Raw genomic sequence first — 21719 nt, forward strand, 5'->3', positions numbered from 1 at the left:
ATAATTTATTTAATTTTATGATGTCATATTTCCATTGAGGCATCTCTATGGTAATTAGAGGAATCTAAATTGTGAAATTCATGGCTCTACCACCTCCAGGGCACCACAAGTGGGGCGAAATATGCAATAAAAAACCCAAGTTTTCAAAAATCTTCTCCTCTACTTCCACACAAGTGAGGAAAAAACTGGTTGCATGGTTATGATGTCCATAAAGCCCTCTACCCAAATTGTGAAATTCATGGCCCCTTGATCAGAGATTCTGGCTCTAGGGTGGAGCCAATATGGCCATATAGTAAAAATGTATTACCGTTAAATCTTAGAAAATTTTCGTCTCTATACTCCCAAATATATTTGTTAAAAACTAAATGCATGATTATGATGTCCATGAAGCCTTCTACCCAAATTGTGAAATTCATGACCCCTGTGTCAGGGGTTCAGGCTCTTGGGTGGGGCCAATATGGCCATATAGTAAAAATGTATTAAATCTTAAAAAATCTTCTTCTCTGCTCCCATATACATTTGTTAAAAACTAAATGCATGATTATGTTGTCCATGAAGCCCTCTACCAAAATTGTGAAATTCATGACCCCTGGGTCAGAGGTTCAGGCTCTAGGGTGGGGCCAAGATGGCCATATAGTAAAAATGTATTAAATCTTAAAAAATCTTCTTCTCTGCTCCCATATACACTTGTTAAAAACTAAATGCATGATTATGTTGTCCATGAAGCCCTCTACCAAAATTGTGAAATTCATGACCCCTGGGTCAGAGGTTCAGGCTCTAGGGTGGGGCCAAGATGGCCATATAGTAAAAATGTATTAAATCTTAAAATTCTTCTTTACTCCCACACATGTGGGCAAAAAACTGAATACATGGTTTTGATGTCCACTAACTCCTCTACCAAAATTGTGAAATTCATGGCCCCTGGGTCAGGGGTTCAGGACATTTTTTTTTGGGGGGGGGGGGCATTATGGCCATATAGTAAAATGTATTAAATCTTAGAAAATCTTCTTCTCTGCTCCCATATACACTTGTTAAAAACTAAATGCATGATTATGTTGTCCATGAAGCCCTCTACCAAAATTGTGAAATTCATGGCCCCTGGGTCAGGGGTTCAGGACATTTTTTTTGGGGGGGGGGGGCATTATGGCCATATAGTAAAATGTATTAAATCTTAGAAAATCTTCTTCTCTGCTCCCATATATATTTGTTAAAAACTAAATGCATGATTATGATGTCCATGAAGGCTGCCCTCCACCAAAATTGTGGAATTAATGGCCCCTGGGTCAGTGGTTCAGGCTCTAGGGTGGGACCAAAAAGGCCATATAGTAAAAATGTATTAAATCTTTTAAAAAAATCTTCTTCTTTACTCCCAAATATGTGGGCAAAAAAACTGAACTAACTCCTCTACCAAAATTGTGAAATTCATGGCCCCTGGTCAGGGGTTCAGGACATGGGGGGGGGGGGCAATATGGCAATATAGTGTAAATGAATATAATGTTTTAAAATCTTCTTCTCTATTCTCACACATCTGTAGGAAAAACTGACTTCATAATTATGTTTACCAGGAAGTCCTCTACTAAAATTTTAAATTCCATGTCCCCTGGAGTATGGGTTTTGACTCTAGGACAGGGCCAAAATGGATGTATAGGTGTTAATGCATAAAATCTAAACTACTATATTAAAATACTAATAGACTCAAATTTTTGGGCTTTAATACCAAGAAATTGGAAGAGTACTGTCTTTTGTTTTATATATTTTAGGTATCATTGGTCCTTGAAGATTACCAATTTGTTTTTATTTTTCTCAATCAAGCTTCGCTTATTAATAATCAACTAAAACTTATTTTAAAAATCCAAAAATCATCTTGATTTTTTGGATTTTACAATCTTGCGCATTACATTCATGCTAAACACGGAAGGCTCATTAGTTTGTTTTCACAATATCACATTTGCATGGATAAACCCAGAAACGATAATACAAAGATGTGTAAATTTTCATTAAAAATTTGCTATATATTCTATTCATCAAAGAAAATATGGGAGATAACTCTTACTCAGTGCATATGTCATGGTGTGTTATTTTGTGTAAATATGTTTAAGAGTTTACTCATGCCAAATGACAAGTAATTAGCTAGAGTCAGTCTGCTCTGCTAATTATCCCCAATTACCAGTAGTCTATATATAATTGTTCTGAGTTGTTCTTAAGCTTTATTAGTAATGTACAACACTTTTATTAATTATCTTTTAGAATATAAATACAGTTAGAAATTTATTCAATTCAGTCAGACACTTTCGGCCACTATCTCATGTTGCTTATGTCTTCACACTGACTATCTAGTTGACTGTCCACCAGTCCGTCAGTAGACTAAGCAACATTGAGCTAAATTCAAACCTGACTCATTTGGCTTTTTAAGAAATAATTATTTTTATCCTGTTCTATTTTGACTTTATTTTATTTGATTATTGTTGATATTTTATAAGTTAATTAAAATCACTTGATCAATAAATTGTGAAACCTGCCTTCGAGTTATAGCTCTATGCATATTCGACTTAGAGGTCAATTTAAGCCTATTGACTAGGCTGACCCCCTGTCTCTTGGGTTGGGCCTATACAAGTTAATTCCCCTTATTCTATAGTGCCCTAATCCCCCTCGGTGACAGATGTGGTGGAGAATCCGGGTATGCATAGTTGCTTTATGCTATAGCTAGAAGACACAGTCAATAGACAGGATAGTTTAGTTTATAAAGGTACTTCCATGATGGAGATGAAATAGAGCCAGACCTATCCAAACGGGAGCTACACTACTGAAAGATAAGTACAACTTTGTTGATATTTTTCCACTTTCAATTGTGTGAGAAATAAAAATGTACACTGTGTAGATAATTCAAGTTCATTTCATCTCTGACTTCTATGTTAATTGCTTAGAGAAATGTAAATGAAGTGCAAATTTCAGTCCAACTCGGCTTCCATGATACTGACTACTCTCTTATAGTTTCAGACTAGCTCTAAACTTGAAGTCAGTCATGGGACGAAGAAAGGTTTCCCAGGGATGGTTATGTCAGAAGAGGAGATGTTCTCAACTTTCCTGCATGACCCAAGGGACACCAGAATTACAGTTCACTGCAGCCATGGAGAGGAACTTTGTCGAAGCCAAACTACAGAATACACCCATTAAGTGCTTGGTGGACAGTGGAGCTTCCATTAGCTGTATAAGTCAACACCAATTACAGCGATTACAATATAATGGAGACATACAAGAATCCTCCATAACTAGTGCTGTTGGTGTCTGTGGAGAAGTCCATCCTGTTCTTGGAGAAATTATGCTGGAAGTAACTTTTGGACACATTACAGTGAAGCAAAAATTCAGAGTGTTTGAAACCCTACATTCGAAAGTGATATTTGGACTTGATTTCCTGCAAGAAAACAAAATTAGGACTGATTTTGAAAATATGACATTAACAATTCCATTTCCAGGGAAAAATCTCAACTACATTAGTGAATCTGGAAGTGCTGATCATGTAACTGTCTCCACCATTCGTGACCAAAGAACATTTACTACAATGGCCGAGACCGTCAATCACATCATTCTCGAACCTCATTCAGAAACAATTCTGCCTGTCAAGATTCCAAACTACTCACCTGGAGCAACTGTGATTTTAGAACCTAGTCACACTCTTCAATCAAAATTCTCTGTAGCTGGAGGAAGAACAGTCACCTACCTAGATGATAACCAAATCGGCATCTACAGAGTCTTAAATCCAACCAACCTTCCTGTCTATTTAAAATCTAACCTCCAAATCGCTGCCGCACAACCTGTAAATTTTGAAGATGTCCATTGTCTCCAACAGCAGGAACCAGCCTTTCTGTGTAGTCTCTCAGAAAACATTGAACAGTTTGATAAAGACTGTGCGAGCATCTTGTCTGACATAGGAATTGATTTAGACTCTTGTGACTTGGACAGTGTGCAGCGACAACAACTTTGCAAGTTTCTAGCACAAAACAGAAACATTTTTGCAAAGGATCTGTCAGAACTCGGGAAAACAGACATGCACTATCACACTATCCATACAAAAGGTGACAAAGTGGTCAGTTCTGCGCCTTATCGCCAGTCTCCGCAGATGCGAGCCGAGTTAGAACGACAACTTGATGAAATGGAAAAACATGGCATCATTGAAGAATCCACTTCACCATTCCATAGCCCAGTAGTGCTAGTAAAGAAGCGAAACAACGAATATCGTTTCTGTGTTGACTTTCGAGCACTGAACAGAATCACAGAGCCTATGTCTTTCACGATTCCTCACATGTCGGATATTCTTGACACTTTAGCTGATGCCAAGCCAGAAATTTACTCAACACTTGACCTACGATCTGGATTTTGGCAAGTGCCTTTGGACCCTACTACAAAACACAAGAGTGCTTTCATTACCCACAAAGGAGTGTATGAATTTAATAGACTGGCCTTTGGAATGATGAACTCACCAATGACCTTCCAATGCCTGATGACAAAAGTGCTCCGGAATCTGAATTTCAAAGTTGCTCTTGTGTACATTGATGATGTGCTAATATTCTCAAAGAACTTTCAGGAACACTTACAACATCTTCACCTAGTGTTTTCGAGCTTACGTAGTGCAAATCTAAAATTACATCCATCCAAGTGCATCTTCGCAAAGAAAGAAGTCAAATATTTAGGACATATTATTTCAAAACATGGAGTAAGAGTAAATCCAGAAAATACAGAAAAAGTTAAAACTTTCCCAGTCCCGCAAAACACCAAACAAGTGAAGAGTTTCCTTGGCATAGCAAATTATTACAGAAAATTCGTCAAAGACTTTGCCCAAATTGCTTCTCCATTAACATCCCTACTAAAGAAGAATGTGAAGTTTCAATGGACTTTAAGTTGTCAGAAAGCATATGACACCTTGAAAAATGCACTTGTTACTGCTCCAATCCTTGCTTTTCCAGACTTTGACAAGCCATTTATTCTTTCAACAGACGCCTCTGAATACTCAATGGGATACGTGCTCAGCCAAATCCAGAATGGACGCGAACATGCCATAGCATATGGAGGTAGATCCCTTCATGGTGCTGAATTAAAATGGCATATAACAGACAAAGAAGCTTTGGCTCTTGTTGAGGGAATCCAGCACTTCAAACATTATTTGGCAAACCAGGAATTCACTGTGTTTACTGACAATGTGTCTGTGAAATATCTACAGAAGATCAGAGATTGTCAAGGTCGTCTTGGAAGATGGAGCCTTCTTCTTCAAGGTTACAACTTCAAGATTATTCACCGTGATGGAAGCAAAAATCCAGCTGACTGCTTATCCAGACAACAGCATGACAATTCTACACCTACAGATTCACCTGACCTCGGAGAACATCTTTACTATGTCAATCACAAGGAACATACAGAAACTGTTCTAGTCTATCCAGGGGAAGTAAAAGAACATGTAATTGCCAGTTTACAAGAGAGGCCGTCTCCAGAACTTGTTTTACAGAACATGGCAAACTTGCAACAACAGTGCCCTGACTTTCAAGGAATCTATGAGTACAAACTAAGCCAAGAACTTCCCAATGATCCAGCGATTGCCAGAACTATCGTGGCTGAATCCTATGACTTCGAACTTGAAGACGGAATCTTGAAACATTTCTACTCAAAACGATGCAAGAAAGTCCCAAAACAAGAACGTTTAGTGAAACAAGTTGCAGTTCCAAGAATTCTCCGTGATGATGTACTGCGATCATACCATGACTGTATTCTTGGTGGTGGTCATCAAGGATTTGAAAGAACATATGCTGCACTACGCAACAAATACTTCTGGCCCTCAATGTATGATGATATAAAACGCTATGTTCAGACTTGTGAAACTTGTCAACAAAGTAAACGCAATTACGGTGCTAAGCGTCCACCTCTGAAGCCCCAAATAAGTGATGATATATTTGGAAGGTGGCATATGGACATTTTAAGTGGACTTCCAACTACTCCAAACAAACACAAACATATTCTTTTGGTAGTGGACAGTTATTCCAAATGGTGTGAAGCATTTCCATTACGAACTCAAGAAGCCAGTGAAGTTGCAAGAGTTTTATACAAGGAGATAATAACTAGGTACGGAGCACCAAGAACACTTATATCAGATCGCGGAAGGAATTTTGTCTCCAATCTTGTAAAGGCACTCTCAGAGATGTTCCAAATAACAAGGCATTTAACGAGCTCCTATCATCCGCAAACCAATGGATCTGTTGAAAGGATGAACTCCGTCGTTCTCCAAGCTATACGCTGCTATGCTAAAGGACAGCAAGATGACTGGGATGATCTTCTACTCCCAGGGATCCTTATGGCATACCGAGCAACTCCTGCAACTCAGTCAACTGATTTCTCACCATACTTCATGCTCTATGGAAGAGAGATGTGCCTCCCTATTGATTCCTCCTTAGTCCCAAAAGAACACTTGGCTCAGGACCACAAAATATTCCTTGGACGAATTTTACAAAATTTAGAGAGAACAAGAAAGATTGCTTCTGAGAATATTAAACTAGCCCAAGAGAGAAATAAACAACGATATGATCAGACAGCTAAGGAACCAGACTTCTTCCCAACTCAAAGTGTTTGGTTATATTGCACCAAAGTTCCAGTGGGTAACGCTCCAAAACTACATCGCCAGTGGGTTGGTCCATATTACATCACCATGGTCAACAGACAAAATCACACATACAAAATCAGGAATTGTGCAAACAACAAAGAGGTAAAGTCCCTGGTAAGTGCCCATCGTTTAAAACCATACTATGATCCTCTCACCAGGCCGACTAACCCTCCTCCGGAACATGCTAATGACAACGCTCAACTGGATCCTGATGAACTTGACCAGAATATAGGCAGACCTACTGTCCAGCCAGCAAGACAGAATGCACCAGCAGTACCCAATCAAGCAAACAACCCACCAAGAGTGCAAAATAGACCTCCAAGACAGAACAGACGACAAAATCAGCGGCCACAGCAACGTAATCATCAGCCACACCAACATAATCTGCCTCCTCAACAACAGAATTGGCAACAACAGAATCGGCAGACCCAGCAACAGAATCAGCAGCCACAACGAAGGAATCAGCTGCAACAAAATCAACCCCAGCAACACAATCAGCCTTTACAGCAACACAGTAGGCAGCCACAGAAACAGAATCAGAAGACACAACTAGAACAACAAAATCAGCCCAAGAACAACAACCACTTAAATCAACCTAGAAATCCACCTATTGCTGATACCAGACCTTCATGCAGAGACTGCAAACGAGGCTCCTGCACACCATTCAAGGAAGACATGATTGACCGGCTCTTAGCGTCTAACAGAGGAAATGGAACACTCTACTACAAAGTTAAGTTCTCAACTGGAAATACAGAATGGCATTTTCCATGCAAAATTCCTTCTCATTTAGTACGCCAATTTCATGCAGACAGGACCATGAGCGGAAAGAAGAGAAAGAGACCTCTGCATCAGACCAAACACAAGTTCTTCAACAAACAAGACCCACAGCCCCAGGAAGAAAAGTCATCCCAAAACAATAATTCCCAGACAAGTTCTGTTAACGTTTTAAGTGGAACAACATTCAACTGTAAAGAAGAATTACGGGCCATACGCATGATGAACAGACGAGCCTACTTTCTGGTTCAGACTGGTTCCTTGGATCCCAAATGGAAACCACTTACATCAGCCAGTTCCCATGCTTGTAAATTTATTTCGTCCGTGTCCAAACAACTTGATGAAGAAATACTACAAAATGACATCCAACATCTTCGTAATCAACGCCTTAAGATACCCGAACAGAACCGCGAGCTTTGGCAAATGGTCACAGGACACAAAATTCACGAAGTACAATTCAGCCGACACAGTGAACCCCAGTATTTAATGAGTTTTGCAAATCCTTATGTGCCACCAAAGTGGGTTCCATTCAATGATGTACCATTTGGCCTTGTTACATTTCTCCTGGAGGATTTGAAGAGTGAATATTGTGAAGAACTGGACATCCCTCAGTAGTTCTCAAAATTCATGTCAATGTGGAACTTCCAATATTATGTCATGTTTTGATATTTGTGTGATGTAATTTTAATCCTTCCTGACCATTTGTAAAGAAATTCATCTGCTTTAATTTTATTTAACTCTTTTGAACCAAACTTTTGTTTATAGTACAAAGTAGATCCAAGGAATGGTATGAGTGCACGCATACTATTTCTTATATCTACATTATTTTAGACTTGCGTAACAATTGTTTATCTCTTTCATGCCATGAATTTCTTTCAACTGTCCACCAGTCTGTCAGTAAGACTAAGCAACATTGAGCTAAATTTCAATCTGACTCATTTCGGCCGCTACCTCATGTTGCTTATGTCTCCATACTGACTATCTAGTTGACTGTCCATCAGTCTGTCAGTAAGACTAAGCAACATCGAGCTAAATTTCAGTCAGACTCTTTGGGCCACTATCTCATGTTGCTTATGTCTTCACACTGACTATCTAGTTGACTGTCCACCAGTCCGTCAGTAGACTAAGCAACATTGAGTTAAATTCATTCTGACTCATTTGGCTTTTTAAGAAATATTTATTTTTATCCTGTTCTTTTGACTTTATTCTATTTGATTATTGTTGATATTTTATAAGTTAATTAAAATCACTTAATCAATAAATTGTGAAACCTGCCTTCGAGTTATAGCTCTATGCATATTCGACTTAGAGGTCAATTTAAGCCTATTGACTAGGCTGACCCCCTGTCTCTTGGGTTGGGCCTATACAAGTTAATTCCCCTTATTCTATAGTGCCCTTCCCCCTCGGTGACACATATAATGTGAAAAATCCCAAGAGTTCCGAATTTCAACTTGGTGTGTAAATATGAAGCGAAAAAAAAAACGTTTGGTGAAAAAGTAATGAATTCTTCATTAATATGAAATAAATTTTTAGATGAAAGGTATTTACAGCCTCAAAATGGTTTGTTATGAATAATTTGACTTATTTTCAATGCAGCTTTATTAATTTCGTTCAAAAATTGTTTTGGAGCGATTCTGCAATTTTTTGCTACATTAGGGGTACATATGAGGCATTTTAACTGTGATGAAGACCTCTCCCGAGATACAGTTAGATTATTCTAACTAAGCAGAGTGTAGTGAATTGTAGACTTAAAGCTTGGTTATGTAAATGTCAACAATCGGTGTGTCGATGTATCTATTTTGTAAATGTCGGATACCTGGATACGCAATATCACGGGTCAAAGTCTAGTGTTTAAAAATTATCTTCTTTATTCCCACACATCGTCATTACAAATTTATAATTTTTCTACTCCAGAATGAAACCCAATTAAATGAATACATGAGACTCCTCGACAAGTTTGTGTGTGGGTTATATGCTACTCATTTAATATTTATTCGTTTGATGAGATATTGGTGCTTCTAATTGGTGGAAAAATTTCTTTGATACCTGCATCAATAAAATTTTGCCGGATCTACTTTTCTCAACTGTTCTGATCTAACACTATTTATAGAATGGGAATTTCCAAAATAAACACTGTCAACAAAATGTAAACTTGTGTCTGCTTTGCATTCAGCAAACAAAGTACAATTTTAAAAACATAAAAAACTTGAAAGTTTAACCTTCTAAAATAAACAAAACACATTATTTGATTCAAGAAATAGAAAATTAAGCGTCTTCACATGATTTCGTCTGCTTGAGATCAATCAACATTTCTGTGAGGCTGGCTGTTCCTTTTCCAGAATAATTATAACGAACATATAGGCCTATACACTTTCAAGGTAACACTGCTGTTCAAATTTGGTAACGATGATTTTTATACCCCCGCAAACGAAGTTTAGGGGGGTATATTGGTTTCACCCTGTCTGTCTGTCCGTCCGTCTGTCCGTCTGTCTGTAGACGCAACTTTGTCCCCCCTATAGAATTTTTTATTACTGCATGGAACAGTTTGAAAATTTGTACATATGTTGAACACCATCTGAAGATGTGCACCTGCAATTTTTTTTTAAGATCAGACAAGATTTAATGATTTTATGACGGTTTTCATTTTCCTTATTCTATATATTGTACACTAATGTTGAAAAGTAAGGGAGGTAATCCTTACAGATTTTATTAATCAATTAATAGTATTAAAACACTCTAAAATATATTTATATAAATACATCCAGATGGAGTTTTATTGTCTTTTTATGTCTTAATTAATAAAAAAAATTATTTTTTATTAGTACAGTCGCACCTGCTGTTACGGCCACCTTTAATCAGCGGCCACTCGCCATGAACGGCCAGTTTTAATCCCGCCCGTTTAGTTTTACACTATATTTTAACTGATTTAAGCGGCCACCTGTCTAACGCGGCCAGCGGCCACTGTTTTTAGGTCCCGTGGCTTCAACATGCCTGTTTTCAACGGCCATTTTGTCTGTTTTGTCACATGACTTTTGAATCTGACATGTGACCCCGTATCGAAAGAAGCCAAACTTTGAAAGCTGATAATGAGTTAATGACAAATAATTGAGTGTGTTATTTGAAGTCTGCTGAGATTTAATGTGATAATTGATTATCATAACACCTGTTTTGTGTTGTTTATATATCGACACGTACTTATATACTTCATTACAAAGTCATTGTATATGGCCAGTCTTGCGCTGAACGGCTTAACATGTGCAAAATAGCCGGTAGTATGCACTTTTTTCCTAGAAAATTTCTTTGAGATAATAAAACGGGTTCTTAATATATATAAGAATGGAATTTTGATATTTTTTTAAAAGGTAAAACATCGGCTATCGCAGTTCAGTAAGTAGCCTTTGTACGGAAACGCTACTTCTGTTTGTTTACCGCATTTAATCCCTTGAAAATTATCATTTGGGCGTATTTAGCAGAAAATGTTTTGTTCTTAATCCCTTGATAGATAAATGGAACTAAAACGGCCATTTAGAATTAATATAAACTGTTTATTTAGCATTCCGAGCTGTGCATTCACCATCTCTGTGTACGCCGCCATTACAGATGCTATTAATAAACCTGTGCAATAGAGCCAACATGAAAATACTCGATGTTTTTTTTCCCATTACATGTATTTTTTGAAACCTGGAATAAGAGGCCACCTGTCTTTAGCGGCCAGTTTGGCATTGTCCCACAGGTGGCCGCTTAAAACAGGTGCGACTGTATTCTTTCAACTGACAATGCAAAGTTTTTGTTTGTCAATGATAAATTCTTAGGAGCTAATAAGAACATCAAAGACAAGTGTGGCTGAAGCCATTATCTGAGCCATGGTTCAAATGGCGCATGTGTTTAGGGAAAATTGATAATCTGTATAATGGGTGATGGTTTTGGGGTTATTTTAAAACTGTTTCATGTAAACCAAAAGTTTCTATCATTATAAGGAAATAAATAATATCATTATTAATAAAGAAGTTAAACTATTTTTAGAAGTTGTTTAAATTTATTAGTCAACTAAATTGATGAAGTGACCCTATTGGGCATTAATTTAAATGAAATTCAAAATTACCAATATGATTGTAGTGTTTTGGCAATTTTAAAATTGTTTGTAATATTAAATTTTCTTTTTTTCATATTTTTACATAGTATGGTAATTATGGTAATGTTTTGGGAGTTTATTAAATTTAACAAGCTCATGAAAGAAAATCATAGTCCTATGGGATCAATTTTCTGATATGGCGTTCCATTGTGCCATAGGAGAAAGTGAGGAAAATTTGAAACAACTAATTGCATCTGTCAAGACTCCTATTAGAAAGATATTGAAAGTTTTATCAACAGAAGAGCATTGCTTGGCTACCAGTATTTCCATTTACTGCAAAGGGAGGGGTTATTGTCATTTTGTTGGTTTTTCTTTAAATCAATTAAATTAAAAAAAACATCATCAGATACATACATTTGTTAATGTATTACTGTTATAGATATGTATTTACAGTGAAATTCTGACAATTTTGATTTTAATTTTTCTTTCTTAACAATTTTTTTTTTTTTTACAATTTTAGAATTAACTTTTTTTGTATGTGTTCCAAACCTTTGTTATTCAATTCAATTATTTGTCCCATTTGAAATTAGCCTTGCGGGGGTATTAGTCCCATTAGGACAGTTCTAGTTAAATTTACACACGTACATGATCAGTCATCAGAATAAGCATCGTAAAGCAAAGCTATGAGTAATGCATCAGCTCCAGCGGCAGATATACCATTCAAGTACATCACTGGCTATCTAGTTACCACAACATTTACAAAAGTCGCTTATTCATACTATTCTTTGTCGACATATCAACTATTTTTGTCCACGATCGCCTCTCCTTGGATGGCTATGTCAAGTTGCATATTCCAGCGATCGCACATGAAAACCAGTTTTATAACAAATCTTTCTGCACAGTGGATAATATCACAAGCTATTGCATGTATTTTCCTTTCGTTTTCAATTCAGTCGGTTCAGATTTTAACTCACTATTTGTGTTTAATCCATTAAATTCAGCTCAATAGCTCTGCATCAATTCAAGGCGCATCCGTTTTGATTATTAAGGTCTTCCGTTTCCAACGGAAGACCTTATTGTTTTTCTTCGGTTTCTTCTTCCCTATTATTATTATTTTTGTTTTTTTTTCTTACAAATTTTGTGCACGCAAGTTCTCGGAAATGGCTCGGCCGATTTTCATGAAACTTTCAGATGTAATAGATATTGATCTGAACCTTATTGGAAATTTTTTATTTTGATGACGTCTTTTCCGTTTCAGAGATATTGACGTTTTAGCGATTTTTAGAGGGTAAGCTTGTCCGTCGAACTCCTCCTAAACGATAAAAGATATCAAATTCAAATTTTCAGGAATTGTAGATTCTAGATTGATAGTAGTTTTGTCTAAAGTTAGCCATTTATGTTTGGCGCAAAAGGCGCCGAAGCTCGCCTGGACCCGAAAATTGAGATGTAAAAAATGTTTCTTGGTTTTCTTTAGTTATCTCTTTTCTCGAAAATATTTTGTTAAGACATGTAGAGCAATTAAAATTTATTTTTACAAGAGCTTTAATTTGAGATCAAGAAAAAGGGGCTGGCCCTTCAAATTAGGGGCCGAAAGGGCTCTAAAGTCTTTTGATGATAACTTTTTAATGTGAAATATTTTGTAATACGTTATAGAAGCAATTATGTTTATTCTAACGTTATTCGCCTATACATGGCAATCATTTACTCCTATATTACGTAATTAGGGATTTTAAGGGGCCAGAAGTCCAAAACTTTGATGCTCAATATCTCTAAATGGAGAAACATTTTGATAAGCAATATTGAACAAAAGATGCTCAAAATATTGAGCTTATCAATCTGCAACAATATTTTCTTTGTTATGTGGTCCCTGAAAGGAGTTACAGGGTCGGCCCCTAAAACGACCCTCTCCAGATATCTCCAGAACGGTACAGAATTTCTAAACAATTGTTACACAAAATGTGTTTGAATTGACACGAGCTTTCATATAAGATCAAGAAAAAGGGGCTGGCCCTTCAAATTAGGGGCCGATAAGGCTCTAAAGTCTTTTGATTATTACTTTTTACTGTAAAATATTTTGTGATACCTTATAAAAACAATTATGTTTATTCTAACGTTATTCACCTATTCATGGCAATCATTTAATCCTATGATACGTAATAAGGGATTATAAGGGGCCAGAAGTCCAACACTTTGATGCTCAATATCTCTAAATGGAGAAACATTTTGATAAGCAATATTGAGCAAAAGATGCTAACAAATTAAGCTTAACAAAATGCAACCATATGTTATGTGTGATACGGTCCTTAAAAGGAGTACAGGGTCGGCCCCTAAATCGACCCTCTCCAGATATCTACAGAACGGTACAGAATTTCAAACACTTGTTGAACAAAATGTGTTTGAATTGACAAACACATTCTTATGACATCATAAAAAAGGGGCTGGCCCTTCAAATAAGGGGCTGAGGGGGCTCTAAAGACTTTTAATGATAAATATTTATTGTGAAATATTTTTTGAACCGTTATAGAGGCAATTATGTTTATTCTTACGTTATTTACCTATACATGGCAATGATCATTTACTCTTACGTTACGTAATTAGGGATTTTAAGGGACCAGAAGTCCAAAACTCTGATCCTCTATATCTCAAAATGGAGGACATTCCGAAAAGCAGTATTTAACAAAAGATACTCAAAATAATGTGCTTAACAATGTACAACCATATATTGTTTGTTATCTGGACCCTAAAAGGAGTTTAGGACCAGATATCGAAACGATTTTTCACATATATCTCAAAAACGATAACCAATTTCTAAACACTTATTAGCAGTACACAAAAATACCCTTTAACTAAAATGAATGAAAAGGAGCTGATCCCTCAAATAAGGGACACAAAAGGGGTAGATAGTCTTTCACCCATTACTCTTAGACCCCGCTTCCATTTCCAAAAACGTTTCGTTGACGAATATCAAGAGCAAGGTCATTCCGTATTCTAAAAATCGGACGGAAGACCTCCTCGTTGCTCGCAAGGAGATCGTATCTAGTTATTATTATTTTTTTTTTCTTACCGATTTTGTGCACGCGATTTCTCGGAAACGGCTCAACCGATTTACGTCAAATTTTCAGTTCTGATAGGTATTTATCTGAACCTTGTTGGAAATTTTTTTTGTTGATGACGTCACTTCCTGTCTTGAGATATCGTGGATTTATCAGTTTTTATAGGGGTATTTTGTGCGGAGAACTCCTCTTTTACTATTTAAGATATGAAGTTGAACTTTTCAGGGCTGATAGACGAAAGACTGAAATAGTGTCTAATGGTCATTAATCATCTATATCTCCAAGAGCGCCGAAGCTCGCCCGAGCTTGAAAATTAGGATAAAAAAGGCGTCATGATTTTTCTTGGTTTTCTTTGAATATCTCTTTTCTTGAAAGCATTTTGTTAAAACATGTAGAACAAAAAAACTTAATTAAATCAAGAGCTTTCATTTCAGATCATGAAAAAGGGGCTGGCCCTTCAAATTAGGGGTTGAGGGGGCTCTAAAGTCTTTTAATGATAACTTTTTACCGTGAAATATTTTGTGATGCGTTATAGAAGCAATTATGTTTATTCTTACGTTATTAACCTAATCATGGCAATCATTTACTCCTATGTTACGTAATTAGGGATTTTAAGGGGCCAGAAGTCCAAAACTTTGATGTTCAATATCTCAAAATAAAGAAACATTTGGAGAGCAATATTTAACAAAAGATGCTCAAAATATTGAGCTTAACAATCTGAAACCATAATTTCCTTGTTATGCGGTCCCTAAAAGGAGTTACAGGGTCGACCCCTAAAACGACCCTCTCCAGATATCTCGAGAACGGTACAAAATTTGTAAACACTATTTGAACAAAATGTGTTTGAATTGACAAGAGCTTTCATTTGAAATCATAAAAAAGGGGCTGGCCCTTCAAATTAGGGGCTGAGGGGGCTCTAAAGTCTTTTAATGATAACCTTTTACCGTGAAATATTTTGTGATGCGTTATATAAGCAATTATGTTCATTCTAAGGTTATTTACCTATACATTGCAATCATTTACTCCTATGTTACGTAATTAGGGATTTTAAGGGGCCAGAAGTCCAAAATTTAATGCTTAATATCTCAAAATGAAGAAACATTTGGATAAGCAATATTGAACAAAAGATGCTCAAAATATTGAGCTTAACAATAATCAACTATAATTTCTTTGTTATGCGGTCCCTAAAAGGAGTTACAGGGTTGGCCCCTAACACGACCCTCTCAAGATATCTCAAGAACGTACAAAATGTGTAATTACTTGTTGAACAAAAAGTGTTTGAATTGACAAGAGCTTTCATTTGAAATCATGAAAAAGGTGCTGGCCCTTCTAATAAGGGGCTAAGGGGGCTCTAAAGTCTTTTAATGATAACGTTTTACTGTTAAATATTTTGTGATACGTTATAGAAGCAATTATGTTCATTCTAATGTAATGTACCTGTACATGGCAATCATTTACTCTTATGTTACGTAATTAGGGATTTTAATGGGCCAGAAGTCTAAGGCTTTGATGCTCAATATCTCAAAATGGAGGAAATCTTTGGAAAACAATATATAACAAAAGATGCTCAAAATATTGAGCTTAACAATGTACAACCATATATTGTTTTTATCTGGACCCTAAAAGGAGTATTAGAACCGGATATCAAAACGATTTTTCCCAGATATCTCAAAAAACGGTAACCAATTTCTAAATACTTATTAGTGGTACACAAAAATACCTTTTGACTAAAATGAATGAATAGGAGCTGATCCCTCAAATAAGGGACACCAAAGGGATAGCTAGTCTTTCACCCATTACTCATAGATCCCGCCTCCTTTTCCGGATACATTTCGCTGATGAAGGTCAAGAATAAGGTCATTCCATATTCTAAAACTCAGACGGAAGACCTCCTCGTTGCTCGCAACGAGATCGTGTCTAGTTGTTGCTGTAGTTGTTTTGTATTCATACGCGCCGCTTCCTTTACATTATTTACATTTTTGATCAATGACACTTCACATGTTCTATTAAATGATAAGAAATGAAGATAATAATTTTTCTATTGATTGACGTATCAAAGAAAAAATTGACTGTAGTATCTCAGTAATACAGATAAATCACAGGCACAGACGTTATACATTTTTGTCATAATAAAAACTATATACCCTCTATACCTAATAATAAGGTACCGGTATAGAGGGTATTTATTTTTAATTATGAGAAAGATATATAACGTTTGTTAAATGTGGCTGATTGAATGAACTTAATTTGGCTATTACAGTATCAAATAATTTTCCATACAAACCAATTATCTTAGAGAGTTATAAACCCGCACCTATTTGCACCAGCAGAATCAGTCTCCTACAAAGTTAGAAATATTCAAAGTAAATAAACATAATTTTTTATGAGCATACAAAAAAACAAAACAAAATACATCGATTGTAAACAAAACAAACTAAAAGAGACAGTACAGCTGAAAACACATGTGTGAATAACTTCAGATTTACCCATTGTATCGTTGTGAAATAAGAAATGACGTTGATTGTAATAGTTGAAATACACAAAAATCCCTTTAACATACCTAATTAACGTAATTATGAGCTTCCGGAAATTCAATGGTTGTACAAGCCGTACAAGCCGTAATAAAATTATATCGTTTATTTGTACCACGTGGACTTCGATTGACAGTAATTGACAAGTGCTGAAAACTACAAGATCTTCCTCCGACTACGGTTATCATGATATACGAGGTTAAAGGGACTCTCTAAACGGAACACATAGTCACTTACTCGATAATTTATAAATGGTTTACCAATTTCGGTTCATTTAAAAATGAACAGACATAAATATGTCAAATTACCCCTCAAGGGGCGTCATTTACAAAAATGAATTTAGGTTGTAGCAGACACGAAAAATACATGCTTACAAATTAATAATTATTCTTTCTTAAAAACTTTGAACAATTATTACCTAAGAGAAGTAGAAAAAACATATGTTTATCAACAAACATGTCCAGGACAATCTTCGCTAGCCCTGCATGTGTTTTGTTTACAGGACATACGCATGCGTAATAGTTTAGAAGGCTGAACCCCGTAACATGTTGCGATGTAAATATGTGATAGGTTATACGTAATTATTAATTTAAATGAAACAATTAGATTTATTTCATGTAGAACTTTGTAATTTTTTGAAATTTATACATTTATGAGTAGTACAAAAATACCGCCCGATCCGAAAAAATTTTCAAGTCGTTATTTTTATAAGATGCGCCATACTGTCTCTTTAAGAAATGATAGTGAACAAAATGTATGCTGGGTTTTTTGTTTTGCCAGAACATTTCTCACATTTACACTTGATGTCAAAGTCGTAATACAATCATCCCCGCCTGACTTTAGGGGCGAATTTAATTATGAGGTGAAATAACGCGATACCCTTTTTATAATGTTTGTTTTGTAAAAAAAAAAAAAAAGGTCATCACTTTTTTCATTGAAATATGGCTTAATTGGTCAGGAAAACTACCACAATGTCTGTTATTATACACATACTTAGCATACATATCCTTTCAAAAGCGTACACAAAATTTGAAATAAAATCAAACCATGCAGCTTTAAAAAAGGTATTGTTTTGTTTTTGTATGCGTAATTTGCAAACTAAACAATAAGTAGAACTCATATTTATTGCCTTTTTATGTTATGACAACTGTTTTAGTTAGTTTTGGGCAGAAACAAACCAGTTCAATATATGTTTACATTTTGACCCTCAAATGTACAAGATGGCCGAACATCCCTTTAGATATTTCACTATTCATTATTTTTTATCTTTGATATGTTATGGCCTAGGATAATAAGATACCTATAAACTTCATTAATGATTTATTTCAAATTCTGCTTATTGAGAAAAGTGCAATAAATGTCTGATTCCTGAAGCATCAACTCATAACAGTACTCTCAGTACTTTGATCTAATCAACAAAATTGTTATAACTCTAGAATTTATATTATTTATGTGTCACAAACCTTTCTGATTCAATTATATATTTTAGTTACTGAAATTAAATTCCTGTTTATCCCATTTGAAATTAGCCTTCCGGGGTATTGGTCCCATTAGGACAGTTCTAGTTTGATTAGAGTTATGGTTTTTGTTGCACAGGCACTTAGCAATGTGTCCTCTTGGCACCATGTTTAATAATGATAATATTTTGTTTCTGTTTCAAGAACTAATTAGTTATTTGCCTATATACTCAGTTCTTTATGTAATTTCTTTACTTTATTTTCAGAACATTGGCTGCCAAATTGATTGATGGGCGTAAAATAGCTAATGAAATAAAAGATGAAGTTAAATTTGAAGTTGAGAAGATGGTCAAAGAAGGGCGCCGCTCCCCATCTCTCTGTGTTGTTCTAGTAGGAGATGATCCTGCCAGCAAAACATACATCAAAAACAAAATCAAAGCTTGTCAATATACAGGTACCAGGTTTCATATGAAAACTAAATTTCTAGGATACATATAATGACTGTTAAAATCTTTGAGACTTTATGTTTTCTAAGGAATAAAAAGAAGAATAAATCTTTCAACTTTTAAAAATATTAATATTGTTTGGAACTGGAGGTTAACTATAGTTTCTGGTGCTTTGATTATTTATTCACTAAACTTAGGTTTAAAGTGACATCTTCGAAAGAGAGAGGGGTATACTGTTTTACCCATGTGTCTGTCTGTCTGTCCGTAACAAATTTCTGTTGCATTTTTCTATAGCAAATAAATTAATCACAGGTGCTTGAAATTTTAACACACTCCTTTTTTAGGCATGCAATATGGCGGGATGCATTTTTGTACCAATAGGGCATCAACTTCCTGTTAAGTGATGTCTTTGTTTATTTTTAGCTTAAATTTTCAAACAAATTTTCATCAAAGATTTCTCGGCAACTATTCGTCACAGGTGCTTGAAATTTTAAGACACTCTTTGTTTAGGTGATATAGTAGGATTCATTTTTTTACCAATCAGATGTCAACTTCTTGTTTAATGACGACTTTGTTTTGACTAAATTTTTTAACGCAAATTTTCATCAAAGATTTCTCAGCAACTCAATATTGTTTAGGCATGTTATATGATGGGATTTATTTTTGAACAAATTTGATATCAACATCCTGTTAAATGTTGACTTTGCTTATTTTGTATAATCACATCAGAGAGAGTGTATCACTGATGAGCGTTGGCTTACAGATATCTTCTTTGATCAAAATTTGCATGGGATTAGTTATTAAGTCAGCCTACGAGGTGACTAATAACATTAGTATGAAACAACAGTTGTGTTTGCGTAGATTGGAATTCTGGGAAGAAATTAGACCATTCATGTAAGAGAAATTTAAATAAGTGATAAAACTGTTCAGTTTTCTGGGTCAAACTGCATATTGTTAGCTTGCTTCTATATTGGGTACAATCCAGAATCTGCATGTACAGACCCTGAAACGTACTACTACACCAAAAAAGTTTGCGACTTTCGTGCGAGAAACGTTTCGTGTAAACCGTTTAGCGTTTCGTGTAAACCGTTTAGCGTTTCGTGTGAAGCGTTTCGTGTAAACTGTTTAGCGTTTCGGGCAAAGCGTGCAGCGTTTCGGGCAAAGCGTGTAAATCGTTTCGGGCAAAGCGTGCGAGAATCGTGTGAAACGTTCATCAGATTTCATTCGGAACTCTCTGACAATTTAATTGTTTCAAAATAGCGCTCATGTTAAACATTACTTTAAACTGTTTGTGATTGGCAAAACTCCTATAAGATATTCTCGTGAAAAAAATCTATAAGAAATGATATACTTATCTTTTAACAAAATTGAATGAATTTTTAACAAACAAAGAAAAGTATGCGTATTGAAAGAAGACTAGTTACTGAGACTATTCGGCTGTGTACATCCAGTATACATAACCTCGGACATCGGGTAAGACCTGCACCTGGCTGAACCTGTCAATCAAACTCTGTGTATTCTATTTCATTGGATGGTCACTCGTCTCTTTTTTTGTCAATAGCCATAGAAATTTAATGACTTCAAGGTAGTCGGAATCAGTATTTGATGATGCACACAATTTCAATGATATATTATTTTAAATTAACATTAATTTGAACAAAATTAAATGTAAACATAGAAAGGAAATATTCTGTTCATTTCTATGAAATGCGGGAAGTAAATTCTTCTGAATCCCGATTAAAATATTTCTACAAGTTATTAATTTAATTATTTAAACACTGATAACGGAAAACAACAAGTAATTAACACACTGAAATTTTCCTAAAATGTACACATGCAATTAATTACTATGGGAATCTATATGCACTATACCAATATCAAATAGATTATGATAGATATATTGTACGCCGTTATGCGGGGCGCCGGTTATGTAAACGAATATTGAGACAAAAATTTAAATCATTTTTTATTTTTTGTTCTATCTGAAAAAGTAATGACAACTTTCTTTATTGTTTAATCGATTGATTTTTTTTTCTGTGATATTATGTACGGAACATTTATTTATGCGAATGATTCGACATAAGAAAAAAATTAATCGGTTGTTTTATAGCATTTTTCTAACTAATGTGACTAATTTTATTTTACATAACTTTCAAAATCATGAATGTAAATAATTACAGGTTATACTGTTAGTATTTTTACATCGTATTCTCTGAAACCAATAAAAATATTAATGTGAGAAGAAGAAAAAAATCCCGCCGAATACTGAAAAACCGATTTCAGTTTGTAATCATACGGATTTTATTTTTGGTATTGAATATTGTGTTACGGTAACTTTTTTCTTTTTAATTTTTATTATTTACGGCATTAATAAGAATCATGGATATTTCTTTTGAGCAATAAATATATTTATAGAAGTAATATTTTAGGCTAACTCTGTGAATCAATACCATTTTGCTTTAAATATAAGTATCAAAATAATTTAATTAATCAATTCAACACTTATGTACATATATGTTTCTAATATCGGTATTTCTATTATTTCGTGTTTTCTTAAAATCAATTCTTACTAACAGAGTCAAGGTAAAAATCCGAGAGGAACCGAATCGATCAGGATAAAAGCGTGTCCAAAGCGTGTGAAAAGCGAGCAAATCGTTTCGTGCGAGAATCGTTTCATGTAAACCGTTCAGCGTTTCGTGTAAATCGTTTAGCGTTTCGGGCAAAGCGTGCAGCGTTGCGTGTA

General features: G+C 35.3%; 1 protein-coding gene across 1 annotated transcript in view; it reads left to right on the plus strand.

Annotated features, from left to right (window-relative positions):
* LOC128165840 (bifunctional methylenetetrahydrofolate dehydrogenase/cyclohydrolase, mitochondrial-like) overlaps positions 1-21719 on the plus strand; it is a 63676-nt gene that overhangs the window by 894 nt on the left and 41063 nt on the right. The window contains exon 2 of the mRNA XM_052830691.1: positions 18797-18984. Within this exon, the coding sequence (XP_052686651.1) occupies positions 18797-18984 (188 nt within the window). The remainder of the gene's footprint in view (positions 1-18796; positions 18985-21719) is intronic.

The sequence above is a fragment of the Crassostrea angulata genome, chromosome 10 (assembly GCF_025612915.1).
Source record: "Crassostrea angulata isolate pt1a10 chromosome 10, ASM2561291v2, whole genome shotgun sequence".
NCBI classification, from domain to species: domain Eukaryota; kingdom Metazoa; phylum Mollusca; class Bivalvia; order Ostreida; family Ostreidae; genus Magallana; species Magallana angulata.